The sequence below is a fragment of the Ipomoea triloba genome, chromosome 13 (assembly GCF_003576645.1).
Source record: "Ipomoea triloba cultivar NCNSP0323 chromosome 13, ASM357664v1".
NCBI classification, from domain to species: Eukaryota; Viridiplantae; Streptophyta; class Magnoliopsida; order Solanales; family Convolvulaceae; genus Ipomoea; species Ipomoea triloba.
The window spans coordinates 8,084,576-8,096,794 of NC_044928.1; the positions used below are offsets into that span (position 1 = coordinate 8,084,576).

Below are 12,219 nucleotides of genomic sequence, written 5' to 3' on the forward strand. Positions count from 1 at the left end.
AAATTCAACCATTCAAATAATTTTTAAAAAATAAATGTGTATAATGCCAATCTTGTTTCGTTAAGAGGGAGACCGTAACCCTTAACTCAAAGATATGATTTCAAAAGGCAACTCAGGCAAGCTGGTAAGACAGTTGATTTAGTAACTACAAAGTTACAAGTTCAGGAGTGGCTTATTGACCATCTTGATTTGGACCGGTCAGCTATGAGCAACTTAAGTTAATTTATCTCCTTGTTCTTTGTTAGCTAAGGTCACAAGACAAGATTTACCTAGTACACACCCTCGGATAATGACTGCTGATTTCCCTTGTTATCCACAAAGAAAGATACGATTTCAAATTTTACAAAAAAAGGAAAAACACGTTCTATAATACAAGTTTTAAGTTAGAGACATCTTATTTATAATTAAAAAAACGACTTGAAGTAATGTCTCTTGAAAGACTCTTCATGTAATGCAACTATAGGGAGAGCAGAGGTTTAAGCCCTTTCAGTATGCAACCTATGACTATGCTTCTAAGTTGAAATTTTGATGAATCAATCATTCTCATTTCAACTGTATCTCTACACAAGACAATCAAGAAACCATTTAGCCTTTGAAATCTGCATATATATATAAATGATTAAATGGACAAAAAATCCAAGAGCTTTACAGAACCTCTGCACAAAAACCACCTGTCTAGTCTACATAATTTCGAGTTACTTGGCATCACAGAGGCCAGAGTCTTCATCACAAAATCCATCGCGATCAAGCAGTTTCTGCGGGGGAGCACTCAGCAGAGGGGATGATGGGCTGCCATAAGCATTTCTCCGGCTATTGCCACAACCAAGGCTTTTTCTGGTGCTAACCCCTGTCACCGGATTCGTTCCACTTGCATATTTGCAAAGAGCCTAGACCAACATATCAGTATATATAAGTATATAACCTTAGAACTATCATATCAGTGACAGAATTTGCTCTTTTTTAAATATATGTTAGATGGTCCTGGATCAGGTGAGGATCTATCATTAGGTGAGGACCCTGTGGACTAATCCAGATCATCCACTTGGAGTGATCTAACGGCTATGAATGCAACTGCACAACAAAGTGGGAGGGATGCACAACAAACTGAGATCGAATGCACAACAAACGGAGAACGGATGTACAACAAACTGAGAACGAATGCACAACAAACTGAGCACGAAAAATTAAATCTATTGCATAGAATTAATCACAAACATTGAATTATTTAAATCAAACGATCAGATAAGTCCACATGATCCTCACCTAACTATATGTCCTCATTTGATCCTTAATCTATGTTAGATACTCAAGTTACAAACTATTGGTATTCCTCATGATAGAAACAATTTCAGTCAACTATTGAAAAGCACAAACAATGATGATACATGGCGTAAGGAAAGATCACGGAATAGTACATCTGAAGTGAGCCCACACACACATACACATACGTACCTGCTTCTGTGGGAGGTCTAAAACTGCATCACTGAAGTCGGCCCCTTCAATTATGGCCCCAGCAAGGTCACTCCTAGTGAGAACTGATCTAACAAGTACAGCATTTGTGAGATTTGCTTCATTTAGAACCTGCTCAAGAAATTTGGTCGTAACCGGTTTTGTGAATGATGGTTCGCTTAATGTGCTTGATTAGACTAAAACAAGGTCTGAAGTATTTGCTTACCATGCGGTCCATCAATGTGTCGCTAAAATCCGCTCCTGTCAAAAGATTAAATCATGTACTAAGGAAATTGTAATTCACTAGGCCTAATGTAAAAATAAGCTCGACAACTCTGTGCGAATACTTTGTTTAGACTAAGTTTATCATTTCATTTATGCCAAGATTAGATTCTTCTTGAATTATTATATTTTAAACCGAGTCTCTTTCACCTAAAGCAAGATAAAGTATGGATCTGCTATGTTGCTGTTTTACAGAAATTAATTATGGCAGAATCTGAGAAGGTCCACTGAGGAAGGGAAAATTCAACAATGGTAGTGCTAGGAAATGATGATGACTTTTATGGAGTGAAAATGCAGAAATAGTAACGGGAAAGAATTCATTTGACTTTTAGTCTCTTAATTAACTATTGTGGCATTTCTCATTTAGGCCCCAACTATCAATTTAATCGGACTAAATCATTGTGGCAGTGCCAAATTAGAAATATGGTGATCACAAAAACATAAGAAAACTTTTCTGGTGTTTCAGATGATCTTATTAAGGATGCTATTGCATATCGATGAATGTTTCCTCTCGTGATAAATGTTCAAGGAAATGAACCATCGAGCCAAAAGCTAGTCTTGATATACCTGTGAAATTAGCTTTGTATGCAACTGCTTTCTCGAGATATGCCCCGTTGAACGTTGAACCACTAAAATCCGATTCTCTCATGTCAGCAGCTGTGAAATTTGCTCTTCTGTATTAGCAAATTCAATTGATTATCATTATTGCTGGGCTAAAAAAGCTTTCAACTCTTTAATCCTTTTAGCTCTAAGATCATTAGCATATAAGAAGTATGAGAAACATGAATTACAAGCATTTCCAGATGCTAAGCTAGTGCAATTTATTTTTAATGATGGGTAACAGGTAACTTAAACAGATTTTCTTCAACTCTTTCCCCATATGCATTGAATTCATAAATTATTACTCTAAAAAGGAGTTTCAAAGCAATATAATTACTCCATATAATAGAGAGTTACCTGAAATTTTCATTCACATGAACAGCTTTTCTGCATAAGCACAAAGACAAGAAGTTCACATAACTTGTAAAGCCTATACTAATGGCAGAACGATTATTCAAGAAAATTAAAGGGCACTACTTGAGGTCTGCAGAACCAAACTGAGCTGCTGATCCTATCCCGAATTCACCGCGCTGTGCAGCCTCAAACTTGTTGAGATCAGCCATGGCAGACATTTCACCTGACCCAAATGTGATCACTGCAGCTGCCAATGCAGTTGAAACTATGGCTCTCCAACTCTTTGGCTCTGCATCAGCAAAACTGTTTTTCAATTAAGAGTGGCATTCTCAGCTCATGTTAGGGTAACACTTTTTTTTTTCTTTTGCCGGGCTAAGGCCACATTGCGGGGTCTACCCAGTACACACCTTTGGCAGTGACTGCGAGTTTTCCTCGTCATCCAAACTCCAACCGACACGTGGACCAGTCTCTTTTTATTGGATAACCGTTACTAAATTGAAACATGTGTTCCATCTCAACTAAACTTCTAAACTTATAGTTGAATTGTTTATATATTATATGTTCAACAGTTTAACACTCATTTTGCTACAAAAGATCCAATTCATTCCATTCCTACAGGTTGCTATTCCAGCATACCAAAATGGAGTCTTTAAGCCTACCCAGAAAATGTTGATGCCAACCCAGTGGTTTCCAGTTAATTTTACCCCAAAAATAAAATAATAAAAAACTTCTATAGCTATTTCAATCTTGATTAGAGTAAGAAACACTGACAAAAGATAGATAAGCAAAAGCAAGCTGAACTTACCTCTCCCCAGACAGTCATTCTGAGTCCCAAGGCGGCAGACAATCGGAGTTGTTGAATTTGATTGAAAGGCAAGGAGAGTCTTAATCTTAAGAGAAGAAGATGATGAAGAGATGTGGATGGATTTCATTGGCAATAAAGAGAGTGAAGTGAGTGCCATTTTCTGGGGCTTACTTTTCTTCCGTTTAATGGCGATGCAGGTGACAAGAGAAGAAAGGATTACAAAGCTCAAACGGATATTTCCTCTCAACTCTTACCGATCACTTTCCCAGATTTTGCCCACAAGATTTTCAGACCACATGTTAGGGAGAGATGATTGGTTTGTGTTTGCACACGTCGTGCCTCTCGGCATTCCCCACTTTCTGCAATGCCACTTGGTACATACTTCAACGCGGTATTCAAATTATCCATCAAGATTTTTCATTTGGATAATTCTATCTGCACCCTTCAAAATTCTATTTACACCACCATTTAATAGGTTTGATAGTTTTATAGGTGATGTAAATAAAATTTGCTATTTACACCACTTTTCAAATTAAAATTGGTCAAACATTATGTTTTCTATTTAAAATATTATTTATTATTTATTTATTTATTTATATTTTTAATTGTGATAGTATAATAATTTTGTCTATAATATTTTGTAATTAAATATTTATTTTTAGAGTCATTTCCATTTTTGGTCCTACTGTTATTGGGACATTGCCAATTTTAGTCCACTTCATTAATTTTGGCCACATTGCGGCCAGTCTTATTTAGTCCTTGCCACTTTTAGTCCATCGTTAAATTTTTGTCTAATAATCGTCAAAAACAGGGATATTTTGGTATTTTCATGCTTTGATCATCTCTTTTAGGTTTTCCTTACACATTTTCATCCAATAAAGAGGTCCGGCGAAAGCCATGGCTTTGTAATGTGGCTCACATGGCTTTTGCCGAACCTCTTCATTGAATGAAAATGTGTAAGAAAAACTACTGCAAAGGGTCAGGAGATGACCAAAGCATGAAAAGACAAAAAATACCCCTATTTTGGACGATCATTTGACGAAAATTTTAACGGTGGACTAAAAGTGGCAAGGACTAAATAAGACTGGCCGCAATGTGGGAAAAATTAATGAAGTGGACTAAATTTGGCAATGCCCCAATAACAGTAGGACAAAAAATGTAAATGACTATTATTTTTATTATTATTTCAAATTGTGATAGTATAATAATTTTGTGTATAATAATTTTTAATTATTTTCTGTAATATCTAACGTTTAATAAATTTTCATGATATTCTTTATAACTCAAATTTTACCTTATTATAATAATATACGGAGTAATAAATTAATTTTCAATAGCTAAAAATGATAAAAAACATTAACATCACAATAAAATATAAAAATATATAAAATTTTCACTCCATTTCAATCTAATATAACATTCTCATAAGTACAACTAGAGCGTACATACTCATTGTAAGTATTGATCCGATTCACATATAGAGTAATCCATGCATCTGCACAATCATATTTAAAATAAGTCCATTGTGGAGCAATAGTAGGCATTGGTTACTAGGCATGACCACGGTTCGGTTCGAACCGTCCGGTTCGAACCGAACCGTGCACTGTACTAACCGAACCGGAACCGGAACCGACCGTACGGTTCCGGTTCCGGTTCCTAACCGGAACCCATAAGGTTCCGGTTAAGGTTCTAGAAATTATGGAACCGGAACCGCCGGTTCCGAACCGGAACCGGACGGTTCCGGTCCAGAACCGTGACTACTGCACGCAAATGCAGTTGGCAGTAGCCATGAAATCATGGCTACTGCCAACTGCCATGAATATATATTATATATGTAAATATATTATGGCAGTAGCCATGAACTATATATATTACGTATTATATATATTGTAAATTATATATATTATATATTATATTAGATATTAGATATAATATTTATATTATACATTATATATTATATATATTTATACATTAATATTATATTATATATTATACATTAGATATATATATTATATATTATATATTTACAAAAAAAAAAAAAAAAAAAAGAGGTTAGAACCGGCGGTTCTAACCGGAACCGCCGGTTTGCAATATTGTGGAACCGTGAACCGCCGGTTCGGAACCGGAACCGAACCGGAACCGAACCGTGGTCACGTCTATTGGTTACCCTTCTGTCAATGTTACCTTAGCATAAAGATTATTATTAACGTAACCGAGGGCAATTGCTACATGCTCGTACCAAGGTGGTGGGCTAGATCAGAGCGGTAAATATGTTGTACTGCCAGTCATACTCAAAACATGTAGTATCACATTGTATCTGGAAGCAATTAGTACACCTCCGGCATAGTCATCAAATGCTCAACTAGTGCACACCGATCTAATTCAAAAAAATTCAAAGAGTTATAGATGGTATAGCATTCTTAAGGTTCGAACATATTGGTATATTCCATCTTGTGATACTCCAGTTCTTCCATTAAATTAGATCGAATTTTGAACCATTCATCCTCCGGAAAACCATAGATTAATTATTTACAATTTCAGTAGAAAATTCGCATGCAACATCGGGATTTGGGTTCTTCTGATCATCATTTTTATTTCTATTGTCATCATGAAGTTCAATTGTATCTTCATTCTAAACAGGTAAACAAATAACGACTTTTAGTAATGATATTTGACAATATATATAGAAATAAATAACAATTCATTAATAATGTTTGGTAGAATATAATATAGATAATACAAATGAATTTCGATATATGATAAAATATATTTAAGAGTTAATACCACAAATGGTCCTCTAACTATTGGGGTAGTACTCTTTTTAGTCCCCGACTTTCAATTCGACCACAAATGGTCCTCTGACTTTCATTTTTTACCACAAATATTCCTCCATTAAAATTTCTGTTAAATAAGTGTTAAATCTAGGGGTATTATCATCAAATTGATTTATATAATGGTCATAACATAAAAATGTTTAGAATTTTTCACCAACAAGCATAATTGAAACAATTAACAAATATAAATACTCCTAAATAAAAATGCAATACACCTTATTCTCGTAATTATGCGTACAAAATGAAAATTTAATATTAGAGCCATCTGTTTTAATTTAACCAACAGATTAAAATGGAAGAATTTGTTTTTCAAAAACCTTGCTTCCATCATTTTCATGCTTGTTCAAACATTTTGTTTGGGACATAACTGAAGGCCACCATCATTGAATTAATATAATTAATCAAGTACAAATTGCGAACGTTAATCATGAATTTTTATTTAATTTGTTCATTTATGTAATTTGTCACGTCCATTTTGTTTTTATATTTATTAACTTATTGTTTATTAATGTTTGAAATTAATTATGTTGTCATATAATTCTCAAAAAGAAGTAATCATAATAATATTAATCAATTTGACGATATTACCCCTAGATTTATCACATATTTAACATAAATTTTAACAGAGGGCTATTTGTGGTAAAAAATGAAAGTTAGAGGACCATTTGTGGTCGACTTGAAAGTCGAGGACTAAAAGGAGTACTAGCCCAATAGTCAGGGGACCATTTGTGGTATTAACTCTTTTTAATATATTGAATGTTCATTATTTGGTATACTACCGAATAATAAACCTTTTTAGTATATTAAAAATGAATATTTATTTATGGTGGTTCATTGTATAATTTGCCGGAATTTATTGAGTAAACCGAGTCTTTCCATCATACTGGACTTTTCAATAATGGGTTGGCCGATTCTTTCCAGCCCAATTGGCATTTCGATTTAGGATGTTCGGGATGTCTGTCAGTTAGGATTGACAAATTTTACTCTGAGCCATAAGCCCATAATCCATGGCAAATTATTGCATGGACCATGGTCTACTGTGGACCAAAAATAAAAAGTACATTATTTTTGTACTGAAAGTACATTATTTTTGTATTGTAGGTACATTATTTGATAGTATATATCAAATAATGTACCTTCAGTACAAAAATAATGTACCCTAAAATAATATACCTACAGTACAAAAACAATGTATCTTCAGTACAAAAATAATGTACTTTTTATTTTTGGTCCACACAACTCCATGCAATAATGATTGATAATCCATGTAGCAGTTTGGTACATGAAATAAATATCATTTTAATTACACTTCAGTTTCATTTGACAATAATTTATGTTTTTAGTTTTATTTTTCACACATACTAGTTTCATTATAATAATGCCAATGTATCATTTTAATTTTACTATAATTTCATTTGACAGTATACATTATTGCATGAGCTCTATTTTGTAGTTTCATTTTTTCGCACACACACTAGTTTAATTATAGCAATACTAAAGTATTATTTTAATTACACTCTAGATTCATTTGACAATATATGTTATTGTATTACTTTAAATTTTAGTTTTATTTTCCACACAATAGTTTCATTATAACAATAATACAGTATCATTTTAATTATATTACAGTTTCATTTGACAATATACGTTGTTGAATGACCTCTGTTTAGTTTCATATTTGACATACACTAATGTCATTATAGCAACATTAAAATATCATTTTAATTGTACTACAGTTTTATTTGACAATAATGGTTCAGGTTCCATATGGTCCACTATATAACAATTGGTGAGGATTCTATACTTATTCACTAATTGGCTGTAATAAAATAATAAATGATGAATGGGCCTGCCAATATTATATATATTATGTTGATATCGCATGTGTCTTTACTGTCATGTCAACAAAGTTAACTATTTAATTAGCAACTTTAATTTTTGTCCTTAAAATTGAAACAAATTGAGGGTTTTTTTTTTTTTTTTTTTTTTTTTTTTTTTTTTTTTTTTTTTTTTTCACTTTTGGTCCTATGACTTTAATGTCTATGTCAATTTAAGTACACAATTTTCATTTCTTAGTGCTTGACTTTGATTTTTTTCCACTTTTAGTCCTTTCGGCCATCTAAGCGACAACTTTTAATCGGAATCAACAAGCTGTTGTGTCATTAAGGGTAAATAACATTTAATGTATTTAGCGCTTTACCAAAAGATACTTTTACCCTAAATGGCACAACAGATTGTTGATTCCGATTAAAAATTGTCGCTTAAAAGGCGAAGCAGAACAAACAAATAACATTTCTTTTTTCTATTTTTTCTCTGATTTTATTTGTAAATATATTTAGGGCTTTATCAAAATAAACTTTTACCCTTAATGACACAATAGATTGTTGATTCCGATTTAAAGTTGTCGCTCGGATGGCCAAAAGGACTAAAAGTAGAAAAAATCAAAGTCAATGACTAAAAATGGAAAAAAAATCAAAATCAAACACTACTTATGTAAGGAATAAAAATTGTATATCTAAATTGACGGAAGCACTAAAGTCATAGGACCAAAAGTGAAAAAACTTCTAACAAATTTTAAAGTACAAGAATTAAATTGAACAAAATTAAAGTGTAAGAACTAAATTAAATAAAATTATATAATATATAAACCTCACACGCACTTTAAAGTAACCGATAAATATGGAGGGAAACCGTACTGCATCTTTGATTCTTGAGCGGTGCAGGTTAGTCATTTTGGATCTTATATGTGTGCATTTTTTTTAAAAAAATATTGTTCTTAATAATTGTTGAGTTTTTAGTCATTGATATTATATTTTTAGTCGGTTGTGTTAATGTTTTTCGTTTGTTTTCGTCAATCTATCGTTCTGTAAATCATTGATATTATATTTGCCACCTTCTTACTAAATCAAGGATATTTATATATTGTGCAATATTGGTGCTTAACCTATGCAATTGCTAATATTATGGAGAATGATGTGACCTTAACTTGGATTTTTTTTTTTTTGCCTATTACTTGGCAGATTATTATTAGTTTGATTATATATTAAACATTATCCATGTCCTGCAGAGGTTATAGTAGAAAAATAAACAAAATTTCCCTAATTATTTTCCATCATGTAGTAAAGTTATGGTTGAAAATTACACGATTTTCAACCACCAAAAGTGATAGAAATCGTCAAATCGAGGAGTTGCAATCGAAATCATTGTTTTTCACCACTTCTGGCCTTTTGGAATCTAGAAAATTATGTATATATATAACAGAGATCAAATATGGTGATAGGGTTTAGGCAAAAGATGTGATTTAATCTCAGTCCTTGATCTAATCAAAATCAACAGGCCAGATTGGCGAAAACTTAAAAGAAAGCGCGGCGGCAATTTGATCTTATTGCGTATTGATCAAATTTAAGGTGCATCGTTCTCCTTCTTAAGGTGTGTCAGTTTTTCAATTGAAAACTTAAGGTGCGTCTGTATACAACTTTCGGTGCGTCGTTTCAATTCCTTCTTAAGGTGTGTATATTCAAACTCAATGTGCGTCACTTTTATAGTTTAAGGTGCATTAGTCCAAAGTTTTTGTGCGTCATTTCCCTTCTTAAGGTGCATATATTTAATGCTTAAGGTGCGTCACCTTTTTTTTTTTTTTTTTTTTAAGGTGCGCAATTTTATACCTTAAGGTGAGTGGTTTTATAACTTAAGGTGCATAGTTTTATATCTTAAGGTACATCAGTTTGAGACAGTTGATCATTTGCATGCATTTTGGCAGAAACACGTTTCATTGATCTAGATTAGATCAACAGCTCAGATTTCACCTCATCTTTCACCTGGGAGAGCATTTGCACGTGAACTAATCCAGATGTAGATAACAGATCATGTGCGAAAACACAGTGCCATTATGGTAATTCTGTGTAAGTTAATATTTTTTTTTGTCTTTTAGAACATTTTTGCATAGTGATATGCCTTCCAGTGCACATTGCTAGTTTTTTTACTGCAACTGACTCTGTGAGTCAACAGTTACCTCCACTGAGACTCGAACCCACTCCCATCATCCATGTCCCACTCCCATCATCCATGTGGGAGTGTAAACCGGGACACCGAGTGCCACTAGACCACAAGATCTTTGGCATAAAAAGAGCATTTGATCTTGAATGAATTAGTAATTACTAGAATCGGATCTTGCCATACCACCAATCTGGAATCGGATATGATCCTCAAACGACATGCATGTCGATAATGCTTTCGCGAGTTTTCACCCGCTAATTAGGGACTCATATTCTGCTTCGTTGTTGGATAGTTAGAAATTGAAGTGGAGCACCCGGTACATTTTGAATTCTTCACGTGATACTAACACTACGCCTCCACCACATCCTTTCTCACTGGATGATCGGTGAACATTTCCCATTCTTGTGGGGGCATTTTTAGCCCTTCTCCTTTGTTCTTTGGGCCTTCTTAAATAGTGCATTTCACTATGAATTCAGCTAATACCTGCCCCTTAATGGTCGTCCGAGGTCTATACTCGAGGCTATACTAGCTGAGCTCGATGGCCTATTTTACCATTCGCCCGAACGATACTAGATTCCTCATGACTGAGCCGAGGAGTTGATCCGTTAATACCACGACTTGGTGTGCTTAAAAATAGTATACCATTTTTCTGATTGTTCAAATTAATGCGCACACTATTTTTTGCAAAGGGGTGTACCTTAATTTAACATTGTGCAAGGCTCGACTGATGTAATATATGGGGTTTTGGATACCGGTCTCTTCTCTTAGAAGAACTGTACTCACAATTGTTGGTGTTATGCCTAAGTAGACATATATAGTCTCTCATTTTTTCGGTTTGGACAAGACGGGAGTTGAGGCCAAGTAGGCCTTGAAATGGTCGAACGCTTCCTAACATTTGGGCGTCCACGCAAAACCTTCCTTCCTTCTCATGACCTAAAAGAAGGGTAACGATTTCTCCGCTAGTTTGGACATAAAACGACTTAGGGCCGTTAACCTTCTATTCAACTGTTGCATGTCCTTGATTGAGGTAGGGGATTGCATGTTTAGGATGTTTTGGACTTTTTCGGGGTTAACCTCTATCCCCCTCTGAGTCACCATGAAGCCTAAGAATTTCCCCCCCTTCGCCGCGAATGCGCATTTCTTTGGGTTTAGGCGCAGGTTGTGTCGCTTCATGATTTCAAAACATCGTGCCAAATACTCAGGATGAGTTTTTGCTTCTCTAGTCTTGACGAACATGTCATCGACATATGCTTTCATTATATTACCCAACAAATCCTTGAACAATTCGGGTACCATCCGGGTGAAGGTAGCTCCTAAAATTTTCAAGCCGAACACCATTATTCGATAGAAATAGACCCCATCTAAGGCCACAAAAACATTTTTCTGATCTTATCGTCTTCCTCTGCCATAAAAATCTAGTGATATCCATTGAAGCCATTCATGAAACGTAGGAGCTCGCACCCCTCCGTCTCATCTACCAACTGGTCTGTGAGTGGCAACAAGAATGAGTCCTGTGGGAAAGCTTTATTCAAATCTTTTTAGTCCACACACATCCACTATGTAGGAGGTTTTGGGGCCAGAGCTACGCTGGCCAACCATTATGGATACATCGCCTCCCTTATGTGGTCAATGGACAACAATGTATCCACTTCCTTCTTTATAAACGCTCTTTTCTTGGTGGATAGATGTCAGCGTTTCTACTTAACAAGACTAAATGTGGGATCCACCGCTAATTGGTGTGTGATTATCGACCTGTTTACCCCTGGCATATCCTCAGGACCCCAAGCGAACACCATTGCGTATTGTCTCAAGACCTAGATAATCTCTGTTCGGAGGTGCTCCACGAGAACCCTACCTATTTTTACCTTTCGGTCTGGCAGGCGGGATCTAGCGTTATTT

The 12,219-nt window shown here is 34.6% G+C and overlaps 1 protein-coding gene across 2 annotated transcripts; it reads right to left on the minus strand.

Moving 5' to 3' along the window:
• Window positions 1–370: 370 nt before the first annotated feature.
• On the minus strand, window positions 371–3,647 carry LOC116003137 (thylakoid lumenal protein TL20.3, chloroplastic). Of its 2 annotated transcripts, none has more exons than XM_031243303.1 (7): window positions 3,491–3,647; window positions 2,809–2,974; window positions 2,689–2,718; window positions 2,299–2,405; window positions 1,676–1,710; window positions 1,453–1,581; window positions 371–887 (listed from the first exon to the last, which is right to left on the minus strand). In XM_031243303.1, exons 1-7 carry the CDS (start codon window positions 3,645–3,647, stop codon window positions 696–698), a joined length of 816 nt encoding a protein of 271 aa, XP_031099163.1. In that variant the 3' UTR covers window positions 371–695. The 2 variants fall into 2 exon arrangements, with proteins under 2 accessions (XP_031099163.1, XP_031099164.1); XM_031243304.1 differs by having other exon boundaries at window positions 2,809–2,988; window positions 3,491–3,622.
• Window positions 3,648–12,219: the final 8,572 nt, after the last annotated feature.